General features: G+C 37.6%; 2 protein-coding genes across 5 annotated transcripts in view; both read left to right on the top strand.

Annotated features, from left to right (window-relative positions):
- The window catches only part of NUDT9 (nudix hydrolase 9), a 36123-nt gene extending 24093 nt beyond the window's left edge, over nt 1-12030 (top strand). For all 3 annotated transcript variants that reach the window (XM_050790487.1, XM_050790489.1, XM_050790488.1), the window contains exons 5-8: nt 2775-2886; nt 5207-5353; nt 8025-8109; nt 11531-12030. In XM_050790487.1, the coding sequence (XP_050646444.1) occupies nt 2775-2886; nt 5207-5353; nt 8025-8109; nt 11531-11709 (523 nt within the window). In that variant the 3' untranslated portion in view covers nt 11710-12030. The remainder of the gene's footprint in view (nt 1-2774; nt 2887-5206; nt 5354-8024; nt 8110-11530) is intronic.
- Nucleotides 1-23203, top strand: part of SPP1 (secreted phosphoprotein 1) — an 899378-nt gene that overhangs the window by 390767 nt on the left and 485408 nt on the right. The window lies entirely within an intron of this gene.

The raw sequence follows: 23203 nt of genomic DNA, 5'->3' as shown, positions 1-23203 counted from the left end.
GTATTTAGTAGAGAAGGTTTCATCATGTTGACCAGGATGGTGTTGATCTTTTGACCTCGTGATCTGCCTGCCTCAGCCTCCCAAAGTGCTGGGATTACAGGCGTGCACCACTGTGCCCGGTCATCTTTCCTCTTACCTAATTAGTGTAAACATTCTGCTTGTTCAGTTTAAGTAGATAGTATGGTAATTAAGAACACAGATTCTGGAACCAGATTGCCCAGGTTCAAAGTTCTGTTTACACCCTTGTTAACACTGCAGTCTTAGGGAAGTTACCTTACTTTTCTGTCCCTCATTTTCCGTATCTGTGAAATAAAGATAATAAAATGACTATTTTATAGGGTTGTTTTGAGGCTTAAATAGATAAATACATGAAAGCACTTGGAACAGTGTTTTATATATATAATAAATGCTATCTAAATGGCTTTTAGAAAATAAAAATAAAATCCATGCTCTCTTCTTTCTCACTGTCTCTGCCTTCTGTCCTGTCATCATCTTTTACCTGGGTCATAGTAGTGGCCTCCCAGCTGATCTTCTTGAGTCCAGTCTTGCTTTCCTGCAGACCAACATACATGCTTTTGTCAAAGTGAGTGAGCTTTCTAAACTTCAGATTGGTTATGGCTTTACCCTGCTTAAAAACATTCTCTGGCTCTCTAAGTAGATGAATTAGATGAACCGTCGTATAAGCCCGTTGCCCACTTTTCTGGCCTATCTTTTCCCTCACTGATGCCCGTGGTGCTAGACCCCGTATGGACATTCAGTTTCTTGAACACATTATTTTATTTTATGACTTTGTTTCTCACTCATGTATTCCCCTTTCTGGCATTTTAAAAACAGATATGCCCTCTTGTACTAATTATTATTTCATTTCTATTTAATATACTCATCAAACTATCACCCTTCTAATTTAGAGCCACTGCTAGACTGTGAGCTCTTTCTTGGGAAGAATTAAATATGGTAGATATGGTAGTCAGCTACTATATAAGGAAATTAGATATGGTAGTCAGCTACTATATAAGGAAATTAGATATGGTAGTCAGCTACTATATAAGGAAATTTGGAAGCTCGTATCCACACTAATATTTTATTGGGTTTCATCCAGAGTAATGATTAGATCATAGACCTTCTTTTTTGGTTTAGCATTGGAAGATTTTTTTTTGACTAAGAGATCGTTAGGACAATTCCTAAAATTGGGCTGGAGGTTGATACGGAGGTGAGGAAGGGGAAGGGGAGATTTATTAGTATCAACATCTCTGGCACAGAGAGTGTGGTTAGAAAAAGTGTATTCTGAAACTAACATTGCCTTGATACTTTTTACAAAACCTATAATCAATTCAATTTAAAATGTAAAATAAAAGGATAGAGTTTTTTTTGTTTGTTTATCAAATTAGAGGGCATAAAGATTGAGAAGCAGGGCCAGGTGTGGTGGCTTACACCTGTAATCACAGCACTTTGGGAGGCTGAGGTGGGAGGATGGCTTGAGGCCAGGAGTTCAAGACCGGCTGAGTAACCTAGCAGGAGACCCCATCTCTACTGAAAAACAAAAAAATTAGCTGGGTGTGGTGGCCCATGCCTGTAGTCCTAGCTATGCAGGAGGCTGAGACAGAATGATTGCTTGAGCCCAGGAGTTTAAGATTACAGTGGACTATGATTGTACCACTGTACTCCAGCCTTGGTGACAGAGCAAGACCCTGTCTCTTTAAATTAAAAAAAAAAAATTGAGAAGTACTGCTTTTGACAACAACTAAACTGGGTCATATAATCTGCTTTTCTCTTAGCACAGGGTGAACTGTTAAAAGCAAAGTTGTTTTTTTTTTTTTTTTTTGAGGTGGAGTCTCACTCTGTCACCCAGGCTGGAGTGGAATGGCACGATCTTTGCTCACTGCAACCTCTGCCTCCTGGGTTCAAGTCATTCTCCTGCCTCAGCCCCCTGAGTAGCTGGGCCTACAGGCACTCACTATCATGCGCTAATTTTTGTATTTTTATAGAAACAGGATTTCACCATGTTGGCCAGGCTGGTCTTGAACTGTTGACCTCAGGTGATCTGCCCGCCTTGGCCTCCCAAAGTGCTGGGATTTCAGGCGTGACTTACCACACCCTGCCAAAAACAAATCTTACCATGCCTTTTTCACTACCAGTAATTTTCTCTGTCTGTCACCCAAGCTGGAATGTAGTGGCACGATCTTAGCTCAGTGCAACCTCAAACTCTGGGTACAAGTGACCCTTCTGCCTCAGTCTCCCAACTAGCTAGGACTATAGGTGCATGCCACTGCACCAGCTGATTTTTTAATTTTTTGTAGAGATGAGGTCTTCCCTTGTTGCCCAGGCTGGTCTCGAACTCCTGAGCTCAAGCAATTCTCCTAAAGTGTTGGGATTACAAGTGTGAGCCACTGCACCTGGCAACTACCAGTAATTTTTAAAGAAGGATATGTAAACTTATTTTTTAAAAAACTTTGATAACCTTTTCTTTAAATTCTATTCTGCTGCTACTTGTTTTGTTAGTACTTTAAGTAGTAAAAATTGTTTGTATCCTGAATTTTCGTTACAGATAATGTAGTATCTTTTATGTAATGTAGACATTTGTCCTGGTTTGTAACAGTGATGAATATAGAATATTTCCTATAAAAATCAATGGTTTTAAATAAAACTAGCTGATTTGAGATAAATTTATATATACTCTGTTTTAAAGAAAAGTGTCCTTGTAACTTTTTCTCAGATTTGAGATAGAACCTTAGTTTTTGTTGTAAATAGTTATGATTTTACATTACTATTCACAGATGGAAAAAGGATAGCAGTGGAAATAAAATCATGCATCCTGTTTCTGGGAAACACATCTTACAGTTTGTTGCAATAAAAAGGAAAGACTGTGGAGAATGGGCAATCCCAGGGGTAAGCATTCAAATTAAATTAGTGTTTAAGTTCTTTTTAGTTGCTCTACTTACTACATGGTTATTGTTTGTGGATCTTTTCTATTCAATTTTCCTCTATTCCTTCCCACTTGAATTAGTAGTTCTTTTGTTTTTCATCCCTGCATGAAGTGTCATTGTCAGCAGCAAGTTTAGGATAATCCAAGACTGTTAGAATCTGCGTCTAATTCTGACACCCTTGGGAAATAACTTGGGCTTTGATATTAGATGTAGGTCTGTGTTCTGGCCATTCCACTTGAAGCTGGGTGATTGGGAGTTCAGGCCCTCATCTTTAAAATAAAGAGATCTACTTCACACTATTATTAGAGATCACATATAAATAGGCATTCATTATGTTGGATCCCATTTCAGAATTTAACCTCTACTCCAAGCCCAAAGTAGTATTTTTAAGCACTTTTTGGTTGAATTCTGATAACTTTTGACAACATTTAAAAAATTAACACTTTTTATTTACTGTTCCTTGTAGTTTAAATAATTTCTATAATGTCATCGAGATGAGTATACTTTTATTGACTTGTAGTTTGAATTTATGGCAGTGGTATATTTGAAGGGGCCATTTATGTTTTATTTATTTATTTTGAGACAGAGTCTCTCACTCTGTCATCCAGGCTGGAGTGCATTGGTGCGATCTTGGCTCATTGCAACCTGTGCCTCCTCGGTTCATGCAGTTCTTGTGCCTCAGCCTCCCACCATAGCTGGGATTACAAGCATGCGCCACCATGCCTGGCTAAGTTTTGTAATTTTAGTAGAGACGAGTTTCACTATGTTGGCCTGGCTGGTCTTGAACTCCTGGCCTCAAGCAATCTGCCTGCCTCAGGGCCTCCCAAAGTGCTGGGATTACAGGTGTGAGTCACCACGCCCGGCCTGAAGTGGCCGTTTAAAATGTTTATGTGTGTGGTAGAGGGTTTTATATTTTATACCATATTGTGAAATGGAGATAGTTTGATATGAGTATGACTCTTTATAAACATACAGTTATCTGCAAGAATGTTTTTTTCTTTGTAGAATAAAAATGGAATGGAAATAAGGATCTCAACTGACTCTGATAAAAGTTTAGGTTAATTTCTGTTTTTTTTCTTCTTTTTGAGACGGAGTCCATCCAGTCCATTGCTCGGCTGGAGTGCAGTGGCATGATCTCAGCTCACTGCAACATCCGCTTCCTGGGTTCAAGCAATTCCCTGCCTCAGCCTCCCTCGTAGCTGGGATTATAGGTGACGACCACCACACCTGGCTAATTTTTGTATTTTTAGTAGAGATGGGGTTTCACCATCTTGGCCAGGCTGGTCTTGAACTCCTGACCTCGTGATTCACCCGCCCTGGCCTCCCAAAGTGCTGGGATTATAGGCATGAGCTACCGCGCTCAGCGAACTTTAGGCTAACTTCTGTGAGCCAAATCGTCAAACTTCACTTAGGTTGAAAGCAATAATGTAATAATGATTTCATCATAGAATCTTACATTTTTATTGTTATTTGAAATTCTTATCAGGAAAGTGCTGTCATTGATATCATTTTGACAGTTACTCATCTAATCACTGTATTTTTAGTATCTTCCTTTTGTCAGCTAATATTTTAGACATTGAGGATACAACAGAACAACATAAACAAATATCTCTATCTTTTGATGCTCACATTCCAGTTGGAGAGACAGATAATACAAGATATATAAGTTAAATATATCCCATCTAACAATAAGTATTAAGAAAAAAACAAAAGCAAGTTAGAGGACTAGGAAATGTTTGAGAGTTTGCAGTTTTAGACAGGGCAATTAGAGAAGACCTCCCCGAGGAGGTGCATGTTAGGTAACTATCTGAAGGGAAATGAATTAGTGAACCATGCAGATAACTAGAGAACAGCATCTTGGATAGAGATAATAGCAGGTGCAAAGGCGCTCAGTGGGCAGCATGTTAGGCAAGTCCTGGGAACATTGAGGAGATCAGTGTGGCTGGAATGGAATGAACAATGGGGGAAGAATCAATGTGCTGTATTATTTCTTGCCTCCAGTCCTTTTTCCTTAGTTTGAGTTTGGCAAGTACCAGGAAATTGGTTTGATTGGCTCAGTTTGCCATAGGCTAACCTTGGACCAATCACTGTGGCCAAATACATGAGGTATCCTTATTGGCTTCTTCTGCTAGCAACAGATGGTTTAGAGAACAGCGTATCACAGAGAAATGGGGATCACTATTATAGGCAGATTGAATAATGTTCACTCTACCACTCAATAAATATTTGTTGAACAAATCAAAGCTGATCCCTTTTTTCAAATTTTTAAACGTGACTCTTAGGGGATGGTGGATCCAGGAGAAAAGATTAGTGCCACACTGAAAAGAGAATTTGGTGAGGAAGCTCTCAACTCCTTACAGAAAACCAGCGCTGAAAAGAGAGAAATAGAGGAAAAGTTGCACAAACTCTTCAGCCAAGACCACCTACTGGTAAGAAATAGTGTTTCTGGGAGGGATTTAGTTCTGTGGATTGTTAAAAGTGACTTAAAAGTTGACCTGGAAATCTGTATGTCCGTCTCTAAATAAAGTGGAATACTTGTATATTTAAAATATATTCACAAAAACGAATTACAGATCTTCACTGTAAATAGGTTTCTATTTAAAGTTTTATAGCCCACCTTTATATAGGCTAAGATGATCTATATTTAGTTCATTTATATCATTTATTATAACAACCTTTTTCTTCTTAGTTTTTCTTTTTTCTTTTGAGATGGAGTCTCGCTCTGTCACCCAGTCTGGAGTACAGTGGCATGATCCTGGCTTACTGCAACCTCCACCTCCCAGGTTCAAGCAATTCTCCTGCCTCAGCTTCTGAAATAGTTGGGATTACAGGCACCCACCCCCATGCCCAGCTAATTTTTGTATTTGTAGTAGAGACACCATGTAGTATTTCACCATGTTGGCCAGGTTGCCCTTGAACTCCTGACTTCAAGTTATCTGCCCTCTTTGGCCTCCCAAAATGCTGGGATTACAGACGTGAGCCAACATGCCTGGCCTGTAAACTATTTTCTTTCACATTGAGTACCCATCCAACAGAAAGCTTTTTGTATGTGCATGAATTCAGCTCTCGCTGAAAGAACATTTACATTTTAAATTATGTTATACAGAGATTTTTCTGGTTGATAATCATTTAAGTCTCATGTTTGTTTTGTCCATATACCCTCTATTCTTTTGATTTTTATTTGAGACAGGGTCTTGCTCTGTTGTTCAGGCTGGAGTGCAGTGGTGTTACGGCTCACTGCAGTCTCAACCTCTTGAGCTCATGTGATCCTCCCACGTCCGTCTTCTGGGTAGCTGGGACCACAGGCACACACCACCGCACTGGGCTAATTTTTTGTTTTTTGTTTTGCAGAGATGGGGTTTTACCATGTTGCCCAGGCTGGTCTTGAACTCCTGGGCTCAAGTGATCCCCCCACCTCAACCTCCCAAAGTGCTGGGATTATAGGAGTGAGCCTGGCCTTCTGTGCTTTTAAAAAAATACCTTACAGGGTATATGCACACTAATAATAAGAAAATAATAAATTTTTTTTTTCTTTTTTGTTGTTGTTGTTTCTTTTTTTCTTTTTTTTTTTTTTTGAGATGAAGTCTCACTCTTGTCCCCAGGCTGTAGTGCAATAGTGCAATCTTGGCTCACTGCAACCTCCGCCTCCTGGGTTGAAATGATTCTCCTGCCTCAGCCTCCCAAGTAGCTGGGATTACAGGCGCATGCCACCATGCCTGGCTAATTTTTATATTTTTAGTAGAGACAGGGTTTCACCATGTTGGCCAGGCAGGTCTTGAACTCCTGACCTCAGGTGATCTGCCTGCCTCAGCCTCCCAAAGTGCTGGGATTACAGGCGTGAGCTACCACGCCTGGCCTTTTTTATGTCATTTTTTTATTTGGATTGCTTGTTTTTCAGAATTGGGATTTAGTTATTTATGTTGTCCAGATTTTTTTGGGTTACATTTGTGCTAGATGACTAGATCCAAATATTTTCATATATTAATAGCTTAAGTAGTAATCTTTAGTTTTACTTATAGATCTCCTTTGTTTAACTAGAAGAGTTTACCTTTGTATTTCAGAAACCATAATCACAGAAAAATACTTAAATCATGGACTCTCTTAAAAAATCATATTGCCCAAATCTGACTATTCTTACTTTCTGAAATTAGAGTTTGAAGTGTTGACAGTTTCATGATGTATTTATTTATTTTGAGACAGTGTCTTGCTCTGTCGCTAGGCTGGAGTGCAGTGACGTGATCTCAGCTCACTGCAACCTCTGCCTCCCAGGTTCACGTGATTCTCCTGCCTCAGCCTCCCGAGTAGCTGGGACTGCAGGTGTGTGCCACCATGCCCAGCTAATTTTTGTGTTTTTAGTAGAGATGAGGTTTCACCATGTTGGCCAGTATGGTCTTGATCTCTTGACCTTGTGATCTGCCTGCCTCCACCTCCCAAAATGCTGGGATTACAGGCATGAGCCCTGTGCCTGTCCTGAGGGTTTCATGTTTTTTAAAGCTGCCTCAAAAGAGAATATTGTTCTGTGGGAAATTTGAAACAAGCACATAAAGTACTGCATTAAAAATTTTATGATAGATACATTTCTTTCTTTTTTTCTTTCTTTTTTTTGAGACAAAGTCTCGCTCTGTTGCCCAGGCTGGAGTGCAATGGCCCGATTTTGGCTCACTGCTACCTCCACCTCCTGGGTTCAAGCAGTTCTCCTGTGTCAGCCTTCCGAGTAGTTGGGACTACAGGCGTCTACCACCATGCCTGGCTAATTTTTTTGTATTTTTAGTAGAGACAGGGTTTCACCTTGTTGGTCAGGCTGGTCTCAAACTCCTGACTTCAGGTGATCCACGTGCCTCAGCCTCCCAAAGTGCTGAGATTATAGACATGAGCCACCACGCCTGGCTGATACTTACATTTCTTAAACAAAATTTTGATAGAAACACATAACATAAAATTTGCCATCTAAACTGTTGAATGTACAGCTCAGTAGCATTCAATATGTTCATGTTGTTGTGCAACAGGATATTTACATTTCTGATGCTAGTGAAGGTAACGTGCTCTGCTGTACTCATTACATCTTGGACTTTTAAAAAATCTGTCTTCTTTTGAAAATAGATATATAAGGGATATGTTGATGATCCTCGAAACACCGATAATGCATGGATGGAGACAGAAGCTGTGAACTACCATGACGAAACAGGTAACTTTATATTTATTAAACTGACTGGGATTAAAGGAGCAGTTTAAGCCAGTAGCCCACTAAGGCATGATTAAATCTGGACTATTTTAGCATCTTAAACCAATTAACTGTTGATTGTAGGATTGTAGTTATATGAAAGCAAAATTGTTGGTATTAAAGGAATACGTAGGAGAAATCTTCAAAACTGTTATCACCAGCGATTAAATTTTCTTTAATCCATTGGTAACATTTGAAATTAAGGTTGAAATTATGGGCTAAAATGGTATGCTTTAAAGATGTCAGATTATTTATTGAGTATGATTCATTGTTTTTGCAAAACAAAAACGAAAGCAACTGGGATTTGGGTAGGAAGTATGGCAGTGATGAAGGAAATGGGATTTATATCTTACTATTTGAAATATTTTTATAATAATCTTGGATTATTAAAACACAAAGCAATAACAAAAAATTCCAAGTGCTGAGAAAATTTACATGAATGTTCTTTCTGGTCCATGGAATTTAAAATTTTATGAGGAGGGTCAAACCTGTTATTACAGAAGGAGAAAGGAAAAATCTGCTGTCTTAAAAATTAATTTGATCTTAATGTACACATTGAATGGCTCCCTTGAAACATATTTTATTGCTAAATTTAATTTGTTTTTATTTGTAGTGTAAAAGTGGGTGCATCATGCTAGAGAAATGAAATGAATGTTCCACTCATGGTTCTTTCTGAGCTGTGTAACCTTGTACAAATCACTTGTCCTCTTGGAGTCAGTTTTTTCACTTACAAAATGGGCTAGAACTAGAAGATCTGTCATTTCTATGTCCTGTGCTTTTGCTTGTTGAACTTGGAGGAAACTCCTGGGGCCATTTTCCATTGCTTCTGTATTTCCACTTAGGTATATTAGAAGAAATATGCAGATGTAAATTAGAAGCAGGTCTGTACAACTTTAGTACTGATAAATTTGTTAACTACTTATTTTTGGAATTAAAAACAGTAACTGATCCTTCAGAGGTTGATTATAGAGTTCATAGGTTGTTCGCTGTTTTTACCCTTTTTCTCTCTTTAAACTTAAAAAATTGTGTTTTGATAATTCCAAAATCTGTGCCATATTTGAGTTTGGTTTTAATATTTGCTTTGTTTCTTTAGGCTATGTTTTTTGCCTTTTAGCATGCTTTTAGTGCCTTTTTTTTTTTAACTCCGAGATGGAGTCTTGCTCTGTTGCCCACGCTGGAGTGCAGTGGCATGATCTCAACTCACTGCAACCTCTGCCTCTCGGGTTCAGGCGATTCTCCTGCCTCAGACTCCCAAATAGCTGGTACTACAGGCATGCACCACCATGCCCGGCTAATTTTTGTATTTTTAGTGGAGATGGGGTTTCACCATGTTGGCCAGGCTGGTCTCAAACTCCTTACTTCAGGTGATCCACCCACCTTGGCCTCCCAAAGTGCTGGAATTACAGGCATGAGCCACTGCGCCCGGCTGTAGTGCTTTTTTAAAACTGACCACGATATATCTTGTAAAGGGAACTAAGGCAAATGGTTCTTTAGTGTGAGGTTTTATGTTTATTTGGCTAGGAGTTAGGCTGTGTTTGTTGTTTACTGTAGTTGTATGTGTCAGAGGCTAAAATTTCCTATAGTTTTGGGTTTCCCTGGAGACTTCTTAAATAAGGTCTGAAGCATGCCCTTCTTTCAGCTCTCTTCACCTTTTATTAAACAGCCCTATTGATAGATATGGTGGTAAATTGTGGAGTTGGATATTTCCTTTCCCTCAGATTGCTTAGGGCTTGGTAAAATAGTTTTCCTTGAGGGCAGAGTGATCTGGCTATATTTCAAAATGGTTACCTTTCCCCTGTCCATGTTGGAAGGGAGAGAGGATTTTTCTCCAGTCTTCACCCAGTGGCTTTCTTGGAGGTAAAACTCACTAACATGGAGGCCACCCTTCATACTGGTATGGCTGAGCCCCTAGGAGATTTTATCTTTCAAGCTAGTCCAAAGGTCAGCTTTCAGCAGTTCGTTACCCTTTAAGTGTTCCTACCAGGCGCTGACTCCAGTGGTAGGCTTCTCTCCCTTGTCAGTTGTGAGTCTCTGTATTTGCCTGTCTCTCCAGTTTTTGGTGTGGCAGTGTGCTCTCTACCAAGAATACAAAAAAATTAGCCAGGCATGGTGGCGAGTGCCTGTAATCCCAGGTACTCGGGAGGCTGAGGCAGGAGAATCGCTTGAACTCAGGAGGTGGAGGTTGCAGTGAGCCGTGATTGCACCACTGCACTTCAGCCTGGTCAACAAGAGTGAGACTCCGTCTAAAAATAAATAAATAAAAATAAAAATAAAATAAAATATTTAAGTAATGTTGCCTTGAGTACTTTAATAGGCTTGTCTCTATTTCATTAGAATAAATTCTTCAAAGTGGAGTTACTGGATTGCTTATTGTATCTTCAGTGCCTAGTACAGAGTCTGGTACACAAGATGTACTCTGATATTTAGAGAATGAATGCTTGTCAAAGAAAACTTACTTTTTAAAAGCTCTTGATAAACATTGCCAAATTGCCTACAGAAATATGCCATTTATATTCCCAACTGTGATTGGGAACACTTATTTTTTATTTTTTTGATAATTTAAATTTAATATTTTTTTCTTTTTCTTTTTTTTTTTTTTTTGAGATGGTGTCTTACCCTGTCACCAGGCTGGAGTGCAGTGGTGTGATCTCGACTCACTGCAACCTCTGCCTCATGGATTCAAACAATTCTCCTGCCTCAGCCTCCCAAGTAAGCTGGGACTACAGGCATGTACTACCATACCTGGCTAACGTTTGTATTTTTAGTAGAGATGGGGTTTCACCATGTTGGCCAGGCTGGTCTTGAACTCCTGACCTTAGGTGATCCACCTGCCTCAGCCTCCCAAAGTACTGTATTACAGGTGTGAGCCACCATGTCCGGCCTAGTTTAAAATATTTTAATAAATTTATTTATAAATACTTGTATTTATTAAAATATCTTAAGTACTTAAACATACTTTATGGTTTTTGGTTTGGTGTTATGCTTAGAAAACTCCACTTAAGACTATAAAAGGAGTCACCAATAATTTGTGTTTTTTTTTTACGTTTAAATCTCTAATCCATCTTGGATTGATTTTGATGTAAGGTTTCATATTTGTATAATATAGTCTCTTTTTTAAGGATAATCTTTTTAGAGAGAAGTCTTTGTATTGTGTGTTTGTCTAAGATTTAGGGACTTGGTTAAAATTTGGGCATTTTGGAGTAGTCTCGTTTTTTTTCCTTTTATTCATTCTGCTGACCAGGGCTGGAATAGTCTAGTTTTTAATTCACTTGGCCAGCTAGTACAATGATGATTTAAGATTATTTTAAGTAAGAATACTTGACGATATAGATATGCTAAAACAGAAATGAATTCTTCTTGGTGATGGTTTTTCTTTGGCAACCAGGTGAGATAATGGATAATCTTACGCTAGAAGCTGGAGATGATGCTGGAAAAGTGAAATGGGTGGACATCAGTGATAAACTGAAGCTTTATGCCAGTCATTTTCAGTTCATCAAACTTGTGGCTGAGAAACGAGACGCACACTGGAGTGAGGACTCTGAAGCTGACTGCCATGGGTTGTAGCTGATGGTCTCCGTGTAAGCCAAAGGCCCACAGAGGAGCGTATACTGAAAAGAAGGCAGTATCACAGAATTTGTACTATAAAAAGGGTAGGGTAGGCCACTTGGCCTATTTACTTTCAAAACGATTTGGATTTAGAGTGTTTCACATCAGAATAAAATGAGTAAGATGAACTAGAACACAACATTTTCAGCTTTTTGGTCAAAAGGAATGTAAGTAGTCATATTTGGTATGTATTTAAGCATGACTTAAATGAAATGTAAACAACTAATGCTCTTTGAAGAATCATAATCAGAATAAAGATAAATTCTTGGTCAGCTATAACTTCTGTTTTCCATCTGGTTCTTGTCTGTCAATGCCTTTCCTCCCGCTCCCCATCTTCTGAGGCCTGAAGGATGTTCCTGCCGCATCGAACTCCTTTAGGCAGAGTACCACCATTGGATGTACAGTTTAATGTTTCATCTGCTTTTTCTTTAAATTATTTGCTTCACATGATCTTGTTGAAGCTAATTTTGAAAATGGAAACTATGTTTTCTTGACTTTAGAATCATTAGTTTTAAGAGGAAATTTCAGCCACTAGTTAATAGAGGTCAAGATCAGTGAACAAGAGCTGATATTCTCATTTTCAAAAATTCTGAATTAAAAAAAGTCCAGGAAGTTAGTATTTAAATCAACATGTTCATTTCACTCTAGTGAAACTACTGTATGTTATAAATCAGTTAAAAATGGATGTTCAGAAAAGAATTGAAATCAGACAGGACAAAAAATTACTGATGCTGGTGAGGTTGTAGAGAAAAAGGAATGCTTATACACTGTTAGTGGGAGTGTAAATTGGTCCAACCATTGTGGAAGACAATGTAGAGAGTCCTCCAAGATTTAAAGATATTTGACCCAGCAGTCCCATTACTGGGTATATACCCGAAAGAATATAAATTGTTCTGTTATAAAGACATATTCACGCATATGTTCACTGCTGCACTATTCACAATAGCAAAGACATGAAATCAACCTAAATGCTCATCAGTGATAATAAAGACAATTTGGTATATATACACCATGGAATACTATGCAGCCGTAAAAAAGAATAAGATCATGTCCTCTGAAAAGACATGGATGGAGCTGAAGGCCATTATCCTTAGCAAACTGATGCAGGAACAGAAAACCAAACGCTGCATGTTCTCTTGTAAGTGAGCTAAATGGTGAGAACACATGGACAAGGGAACAACATTCTGAGGCCTACTGGAGGGTGGGAGGAGGGAGAGGATCAGTAAAAATAACTAATGGGTACTAGGCTTAATACCTGGGTGATGAAATAATTTGTACAACAAGCCCTCATGACACAAGTTTACCTATTTAACTAGCCTGCACATGTACCCCTGTACTTAACAACAAAACAAACACAAAGGAAAATGTTAGCCATCTGTGAATTTTAAACTTCTTGATAGTCGCATTAAAAATAAGAAGAAACAAGTAAAATTGTTTGTAATAATTTAATCCATTATATCCAAAATATCTTAATATGTGATCAATATATAATAAGTAATTATTTTGGTTCCGTAAAAACAGGAACAGAGGTAGAGGTCTCTGTGAGTTAGTGTTGTTTATTAGGAAAGAAATGTTGAAGATTGAAATAGGTTTTTGAGAAAAGCATGGTTAATGTTATAAATCCCAGAGGAAAGGAGGGGGTTGGTGCTTTGGGGGTTTTTGGAAGCAAGGAAGAGGAAAGAAAAGTAGTACTGCCTTGTCTTAGTGGACATGTTTATCTCATTCTGGCTCAGGATCTCCTTTGGAAAGCCCTGTGATAGGAGCTCCTGTCAACCTATGTAGGGTTGGGCTACAACTGGAGCATCTCAAGACAAGCTTTAGGGGAGAGAGACATGATTGTTTTCTTTCCTTCAGATGTTTGAAAAAGATATTAGGCCTACTCAGTAGCTAGAGAGGGTTAAGGTAAAACAAAGTGTTTTTCTGTTTTTTGTTTTGTTTATTTGATGTCAGAACTTTCGGTGGTAAACCTGAATTGAACTGACAGGAGGCTTTTTTCCCCTCAGTTATGACTACGTTTTCCTGAGAAGCATTAGAATGTTTGATTTCAGGATACCTCGAGCCCTTCTGGAATAGTTGTAAATAGGGCTTGTGTATGTATTAACTTCTAAGTATCTGTAAAATCCTGGTCCCTACGGTGAGTAATAAGAGATTAATACTTGATGAGGATGACCTGCTCAAGAGGTTAGATGGTCTTCCTGCATGGAAGAGTCGGCTTCTACTTTCACCATTTGGCAGGAAGGAACTGCTGCTTCCTATCACTCAATAGAGTTCTCCAAAATTGAAGCTACTTACAAAAGCTCTTTTAACAGTTTGAGCAATTTTCTGAAAATGTTGGCATTTACTTGTGTTTCATAGTATTTTGTGACAGGGTCTCACTCTGTTGCCTATGATAGCACCACTGGAGTGCAATGGTGCTATTATGGCTCACTGCAGCCTCAACCTCCTGGGCCCAAGCAATCCTCCCACCTCAGCCTCCCAATTAGTTGGGACCACATGTATGCACCACCACACCTGGCTAATTAAAAATTTTTTTTTTGTAGAGACTGAGATTTCCCTATGTTGCCCAGGCTGGTCTTGGACTCCTGGGCTCAAGAGCTCCTCCCACCTCAGCCTCCCAAAGTGTTGGGATTACAGGTGTGAGCCACCATGCCCAGCCTGTTTAATAGTTTTGATACATTTGAACTGCCATTAATAAAGACATTTGGTTATATTAAAGGTTTATTTAAAGTATGACTAAAGCCCATGGTCTAGATAAATTCTTTATGGTTTTTTGGAGTTTTCACTGGAACAGGTACAAAGTATGCAAAATTATAAAACTACCATCAACTAAAGATAGAAGTAGATAATCTTCTGATAACTGTAAATATCCAGCACCATCTATAATAGGGAAAAAAATTAAAATGTTAGTTTCAGATACTCCTAGAGGAAGATCTTTCTGCTGTATCACTAGGTAATATTCCCCTCATATTTATTTTCTTTATGCCTTATGTAAAATGAATGCTTTTTTAGAGACATTTAGTAAAATAAATAATGTATGCCATTTACTGAGTATCTGTATTATATTACTTAATTCTCACCACACCCTGTTAGGTAGTAGTATTCCCATTTCACAAATGAATACATTGATATTTAGAAAGGTTGCCCATGGTTTTATTTGCTAGTAGAGTTGGGATTTGAATCACAGTCTGACTGGTTTGCAAACCTATTCTGTCTATTGTATTCCCTACTAAGGTTAAGAGTCTTTTATGATTTATTGTTTAAGTATGCAGCTTGGAAGATTATGTGTAACAGAAACAGTACTCATGTTATTCATAGTATTACAGTGGTGATTTGTGACTTGAAATGTGAGGGCCACACCTGATTTGGCTAGCATTGTTGAAGTTGTTTGTGTAAATTTGGCCCCAAGATAGTTTATTTGATAATAACCTAAGGATAAAGGGCCACAGTCAGTATTTGTTTTGTCAACAGGTGTTCTTGAGCTTTTGAAAGCATTTCAAACTCAAATAGAAGGATATGCAAAGCTTCCTTAAGATCATAACTACTTTAAAAACTAAATATTTGGTGGCTAAAGGGAGAACTTGAAAATTCTGAGCACTTGGAGAGGCTACTCTTATTTAACAGTATGTTTTCTTATGCTTAGGACTTCTGGTGGTGGTTTTTTTCTAAAATATTTCCAGAGTTTTAATAAACTGACTTTAAAATACATCCTTTGAAGAAAGCATTTGTAATTAATTGGTCTTGTTTACACCTATTTTCATCATATTAATTTACCGTTGTGGACACAATCAGAGGCAATTAAACTCTTATGATAAAAATATTTAAAAGGATATAAATGCTTGAAAGAATTTGGAGATTTTACTAACCATATGTAACTTCTGGCATAGTAGTGGGAGAATTATTTCTGTCAAAATAGATAATACAGATTATAGTTATAATTTATTATATGAAGATATTTTCACCACAATTCCTTCTTCACCCATGCCTCCCATTTTATGGTTATTGTATTGCTGATGTGTTAATATTGGTATAATCGTGTATGTTGGAGGTGGAAAATAATGTGGAACCGTTAAATGCTGATAAGTTGAATCCTTAACTGTTGATAGCGTAGAGCTTAATCTCTCCCACTTGGCCTCAGATAGCCTGATAAAAAGTGTTTGAAATGGTAAAAGGTACTAAATAAGCACTTCAAGGCAGTGAAACTTGTTAGGAGAGAAGCAGTTGGGTGGAAATCCAGTTTCTTTCTCCAAGGCTGTAGTACACTATGATTGGGTCTGGAATAGCCACTGCAGTCCAGCCAGGACAACATAGCAAGATCCTGTTTCTTAAAAATATTAAAACAACAAAAGGGATTATGCCTTTTTGGTCTCCACATTTTTCTTTTCTTTTTCTTTTTTTTGGTATGTATTTTACTTGAAAGCAAACTTCAGTGAAAGTCAAAGTAGAAGTCAAAGTTTGTAACCTTCGTATCAAGCAAGTTAATGCTTTTTGTTAAGATGTGTTACCTTGCCTTGAGATCAGTCCACTTCTAGGTGTGGCAGTTTTACAGTAGGCTTTTCTCATTATTTACTATGAATTGCCTATAAGACAAAAATAAGCCTGAAAGGCTGGGCACAGTGGCTCATGCCTGTAATCCCAGGACTTTGGGAGGCCAAGGCAGGCGGATCTCTTGAGGTCAGGAGTTCGAGACCAGCCTGGCCAACATGGTGAAACCCCGTCTCTACTAAAAATGTAAAAATTAGATGGGTGTGGTGGCACATGCTTGTAATCCCAGCTACTAGGAAGGCTGAGGCAGGAGAATCGCTTGAGCCTGGGAGGTGGAGGTTGCAGTGAGCCGAGATCGCGCTGCTGCACTCCAGCCTGGGTGACAGAGCAAGACTCCTTCTCAAAAAAAGAAAAAAAAAAGCCTGAAGCAAACTTTGTTGTTGAAATTTCATATTGCATATATGCCTATAAACTTAAATTTTGTGAAATATCATGGACATTGTTAAAAAATACCTTTTTAGACTGGCAAAAATTTTGATGTAAAGATTTTGGAGGAAACGAGTTTATAACTCATGAGTTCTAGTTTGGTAGATTAGTTGGGGTTGACTCGCGTATATTTTTATAGTTACAAAGAGTTTTTCTTACCTTTCCTGGCATTGAATGTAACTTACTTTTATCAATTTAGTCATGGAAATAAAATCTTACCCCAAAGAAGTTCTAAAAGTAAAAAAATAAAAATAAAAATTTAGTAAGATGTCTTTATTAAGTAAATGTGTAGTTTATTATAGCATAAAAATAGAGCCTTACCCCTAGTTGGTTCAAAATAGCAATGAGTAACTGTGAAGGAAGAAAAATCAATGAACAGTGCTGTCAATAGGTTTATTTTTAAACCTACATTTAACTTATTACATATGCAAGTTAATATACTTTGTATATGAAAATCTATTTTATTGAAAAATTCCATTTTATTGCTTAGTATATTATTTATGTGATACAAGATTTTAAAATGACCCAATGTCTAGATTTAAATACCTTTAATTCACAGAAATATTTTCTTCTTTCTACAACTTTGTAATGGTATTCACCATATTTGAAAGTTAGAAAATTTATTTGAATGGTTAAGAAACCCTCTGTGTACACTTCCATACAAGTCCCATCTTTCATAAATGATTCAGATTCCCTGTGTGAATGATACTTGAACTAAAATTTTAGGACAACTATGAATACTTTGTTTTGAGAACTTGCTTACACGAGCAGTTTTACTGGAAAATTGCTTTGTAGCGTCCACATGGTCCTGTTTTACGATTCTGGCAGCTTGCTCAAGAAATTGACTGCTCCGTCTAAAAGATTAATCTCTTTACTTGTTGAGCTGTCTGTCTCAGAATGTATGCAGTAATATTTAAGCTAAACACTGTCCCAGCTGTGACAGATCTTAGGCACGAACAATGCCTTTAGGTAGTATTTGTTCTGTTAGGGTGCCTTCCCTGCTCCCTACCTTAATTAGGACCATTGAGAGGGGCTGAATGTAGTATTTATATGGACTTTATAGAATAACAGGGCAGAATATATTTACCGCGATAAGATCATTAGGTGTGAGGACCTAGAATAAAGGAAACAGTTAAATAAGGAATTGTAATTCAGCATTTCATCTACTTTTGTATCTTATATATTTTATATTAGCTTGGTAAATGAAAGCATACTTTTTAGAATTCTCATCATTTCTGAAGTTCAATTACTAAGATTAAAATTCACTAATATTTTAAGTACCCCCCCAAACCTATCTCTGGAAACATATAGTCCATATTTTCTGTTGTGGGCTCCAAACATAGCTGGGACTTCTTGGAAAGATTATTAAACCTATGCTTATTGGGTTTGAAAAAGGTTGTATTTTGGGATCACCTCTTTCTGAAAGAAAACTTTAATAATGTTACTTCCTATAATTGTAATTAGTGTGCTGGGCATGGTGGCTCACTCCTGTAATACAGCACTTTGGGAGGCCAAGGCAGGCGGATCACTTGAGTCCAGGAGTTCAAGACCAGCCTGGGCAACGTGATGAAACCCCATCTCTACAGAAAAAAATTAGCCCAGCGTGGTAGTGCGTCCCTGTAGTCCCAGCTACTCAGGAGGCTGAGGCTGGAGAATCGCTTGTACCTGGGAGGTGAAGGTTGTAGTAAGCTGCAATTGCACTACTGCACTCCAGCTTGGGTGACAGAGTGAGGCTCAGTCTCAGAAACAGAAAATCATAATAGGAATATTATTACTTGGAGTTAACATGCTGAAATATACATAACTTTTTTGTATGTTACTGAATCAGCCTCATCTTATGTATCATGAATTCAGTAAAATCTTTTCAAAAGTAAAATTTAAGCAATTCCTTTTTACCATGACTAACCTTAAATCTATTTCAAATGCTTCTAGGATAGATTACATTTCAATAAGAATGCATTTTACCACCACTGATGACAAATGTAAGCATAAAATTTTAGTGGTGAAATGGACTTTGTAAATCATCTGTTGTCACTGTTTTATATTCTAGAAGAGGATAAGGGTCAAAGGAGTTAAAGAAAATTCCAAAGTATTAAAGGGCAGACATGGAGCTTACATCTCCAGATCATTTAACTTCAAATTAAATGCTTTTTCTACTGGTTGGTCCCTGGGTTTATGCCACACAAATAAGGAAAGTTTCAGGTCCCTTAGGTAGTTCAGTTTTCAAGGATATGTGAAATTTGTAATATCAATAACTAATGGTCCCCCAAAGAAAATGTTAGCCCGTAGTTATTGGTATCAAATTTCTCCGCAATTAAATCTAAAGAATTTTCAAGTTTTTGTTTTGTCTTAAAGTATTTCCTAAGGAAGCTTTAAGTATAACTACCTGATTTGGATTGTAAGGAAAAGGAATATAAGTCTACAAAAAGAAAAAAAGTAAATTGTGAACGAAACTGTGAACACTTTCTCTTGCTTTTTCTCAGTGATTCGTACATTCACTCGTCCTTCCATCCATCTATCCATCCATCCCTACAATATTTACTGAGCAATTATTCTATATCTGGGATTTAGGGATAGCAGTAAATGACACTTAGAGAGCTCACCTTCTATTTGGTGGAGATTAGAAACTAGTGGGTTCAATATAATTTTTTCTTTCAAAAGGTATGGGTGTTTTTCTTTGTCTAACTTAAAGCCCAGGAATCTGTCTTATGTACGTGTTGATAGTTTTTACAAATCTACCACTTTTCTTACAGTAAGGTTACTTTCTTTGCTTGCTTTTAAGATACTAGTCTGCCATCTGGTGGTAGGAAGAGTTTCCATTTCACAGAATAGTGATTCTTTTAATTGTCGCATAGATTTAAATAAATTTAAATTTAAATGTTAACAACGATTCCTAAGTTCTAATTATAAACCAAGACTCCAAGATTTTGCATCAGTTTAAAATAAATCTTGCCGGGCGCGGTCACTTATGCCTGTAATCCTAGCACTTTCGGAGGCCGAGGTGGGCAGATCACTTGGGGTCAGGAGTGAGTTTGCCCAGCCTGACCAACATGGTGAAACCCATCTGTACTAAAAACACAGAAATTAGCCAGGCATGGTGGCTACATGGGAGGCTGCTGAGGCAGGAGAATTGCTTGAACTCGGGAGGCGGAGGTTGTAGTGAGCTGAGATTGCACCACTGTACTCCAGCCTGGGCAACAGAGCGAGACTGTGTCAAAAAACAACAACAAAAACAAAAAACTTAACAAATTTTAGCAAACAACAGGGAAACAATGCACCTAGTCCTGACTAGAACCAAAATAATTAGCAATTAATTATAAGTGCAAGTATAATATTTAGAATTTAACAGCTAGGATTCAACCAGAACAAGTAAAAACATTAAAGGAGAACAAATGTTCTGTTGAGGACTAAGTTTAGTGACAAATTTCTAAAACTTGAGAGGAACACAGTTTGAAATTAAATGCAAGCAAAGGGAAGGTGTTTATTGTATTTAGATATAAAAAGTTATGCAAAATCATGTTTGTATATTTAAAAATATTTAGGGGATCAGACGATATTAAGCAAGATGCAGTTATTTGTGAGCTGGGCATGGTGGCATACACCTGTAATCCCAGCTACTGGGGAGCCTGTGGGAGGTGGGAGGTTCACTTGAGCCCAGGAGTTTGAGACCAGCCTGGGTAACATAGTGAGGCTCTTGTCTGTAAATAAGGGGTATGTGAAGTTTTAAAATGTATGTGATTTTTAAAGAAAAAAAATAATTACTTAAATACTTATCCAAATTTAACAAGGCCCCAATCTGTGTTGCAGCATCATTATTTTAGACTAAAATAATTTTCTACCCCCAAATTGCCTTGTGCTTTTCAAGTCTGCACCCATGCACTTGCTGTTCCTCTGCCTGAAATGTTTCATCCATTTGTCTTCCTTTAAGACCTGGTTCAGATACTGTCTTCTCTGAAGTCTTTGATCCATAGCTTTGTATTTGTGTCTCAAAATACTTATCAAATTGCATTGTAGTTTCCCTTTATGAATCTCTCTTCCTCATCAGATCTGAACTTACACTGTTTGTATCTCAAGCACTCACCGTTGACTCTATAATGAAGTCTACTTACAAAAGTGTTATATAGAATACAGGCAACTCTATTGTGTATTTAGCATTGTTCCAAAATTTATTGAAAAGTTTTAAGAATCCAGATATTAGGAGAGATTGGAGAGGGTCCAAATAGAAAAGCAAAATAACTAGGAAAAAGTTATAGACAGCTGGGAAAAAGATCTTTTTAGAGAAAGAAAGCAACAAGGTGAATTAGAAAAAGCAAAAGAATGGATATTAGAGAAGAAGTATTCTCTTCATAAAGAATAAGCTCCTAACAGTCAAAGTAATTCAGCACAAACACCTTTTTAATAGTAAGTGCAGAGAAACACTGGGAGAGGGCACTGAAGATTTGGAGGGAAATCTGCTAGCCCCTTGTCACATTCCATTATAAGCTATATGGGAGAGAAGTTTGAATAGCTGATTCCTGGGGACTGCCTAAAGTCTCATTTTCAAAATTTGGAAAGTTTCATAACCACCATCCAACTAATAAATCCTTTCAGCTATTTCAGATTCCCCAAACCCATGCTTACCAGGGGCGGTTGTGGAGGTAGGGGAAATGGGACCTGAGGGAAAAATGGTGGTACTTGTGGTGGGTAGAAGATAAATCTCTGTAAAAAGAAACAGAATGTCAGTCATTTCAGACAATGGCAAACTTTTAAAATGATGAATGCATTATTTAAAAATACAACTAGAAGTTTACCTGTTCACTGGAACTTTCAGCATATTGTTCAAGCTTGCAAAACAATAACAGCGACAAGGTAAAGCAGGATATGGCAATACATTCACTAAAGAGAGGTTTTGTTCTAAAGGAGAATAGGTAATAAGCTACTATGGAGCGTTATACCCATCAGTAATGTAACCTCACTTCTGAAATAAAAAGCAGTTGGATATCTAATAGGAAAATGTTTAATTTTGTGCAATGATTTGGAAGACCAAGTGCTTTTTGCTTTTAAATTTATATCCAAAGAATACTTTTATTTACATTTCTTAAGATTAATTCCATATTACCTGAATATCTCCTTTTGTAAATCTTTGAATGAATAGTGTTCTTGATTTAGTTCTCAGTAGTTATAAATTCAAAGTGAAGGGAGTGTGGAAATGAACATTTAAGTTCTGCATCCCAAACACAAATTTTGAAAGCTCCCTCACTTCTTCAAAAGCTCCTTTGTTACAAAGTGTGCAGGGGAGTTTCTTGCCTACTGGGTGCCCTCATATTCAGACTAGTAAACACAGATTAGACTCAGTGGATCTCATTTGTATATAGTCATTTTGATGACAAAATGTCTATATAGGTGAAGTTAATGATGTTCTGGGATTACAGTATTTCATATATTCTTAGAGGGCTATCATTGTCAAAAGCACCATTTATTTCATAAATTACCAAAAAAGAAAAGCACTGCTGTTAAGCTGCCGTGACACTTTATCACATTATGTTTGTAAGACACAGCTGAATTTCAGAGCTGCTAAAATATCAAAGAGTACGTGTTAGAATTAATGAAATATGTGTGCTGCAACATTCCCATCAGCATAAAGAAACAGGCATAAAGAATACAAATTGTTTGAATTTTAGACCACAACACTTGTCAGCTTTGGCAAAAAGGGTTGTGGTCTAAAGAAACAAATTAGGTTTGTTATCAAGGGCACTATAGGTGAATGTAGCTTTTTATCCAAACCTAGTTTTCAGAAATTGGACTTTTAAAGGTGTGTCTGTATGATCCCTCAAATATTATTCAGGCATAAGTTGTTACTATGTTCATAATTCAGCAATCGATGTAAGTTATCTTAAATATTTCCTTCTTTAAAATCAAATCTACAATGAAGTAGATAGTCCTCTGGTGTCAGAGCGTTTCCACGTAACAGCCTTTTAAGAAAACATGAGACGGTTTGGGGCAAGGGCATTACAAATGAAACTCAATTCAAACTGCTTAATTTAGACTTGGGTCACTGCAGAGTATTTGTTCTATATCACTGAGTTTATTCAGAACATCCTGTCTTTCAGATAGGACCCTTCTCTGCGTTAGATGCATTAAAAAAATTATCTCCATGCAACTCTGAGGTGTTCCTAGGACTCATTTCATAGACAAGGAAACCGTGGGTTAGTTCAAGGTCACACAGCTAGCACATGGCATATGGAGCTGAGATTTGTCCTGGGCAGAGTCTTGGGCTGACAAACAGTGGTGAACTCCTAGTTCTATGACTTTCCTGGATTCCACTTTCCTCTTTTGTGAAATGAAAAGATAAGACCCGCTTTCTAGCCCAGAAATGCGATGACTCTGAATCTGAAATTGAGTCAGCAACTGAGAAGGGTGTACTCACGGGGATGGGCAGAGCAGTGGCAGTGCTCAAAAGGCCAGCCAAGATGAGAAATTTCATTCTAAAGGTCAAGCCTGGAAT

This window comes from Macaca thibetana, chromosome 5 (assembly GCF_024542745.1).
Source record: "Macaca thibetana thibetana isolate TM-01 chromosome 5, ASM2454274v1, whole genome shotgun sequence".
Classification (NCBI taxonomy): domain Eukaryota; kingdom Metazoa; phylum Chordata; class Mammalia; order Primates; family Cercopithecidae; genus Macaca; species Macaca thibetana.
The sequence above is the reverse complement of the archived record's forward strand: the minus strand, read 5'-3'. Positions and strand labels throughout refer to the sequence as shown.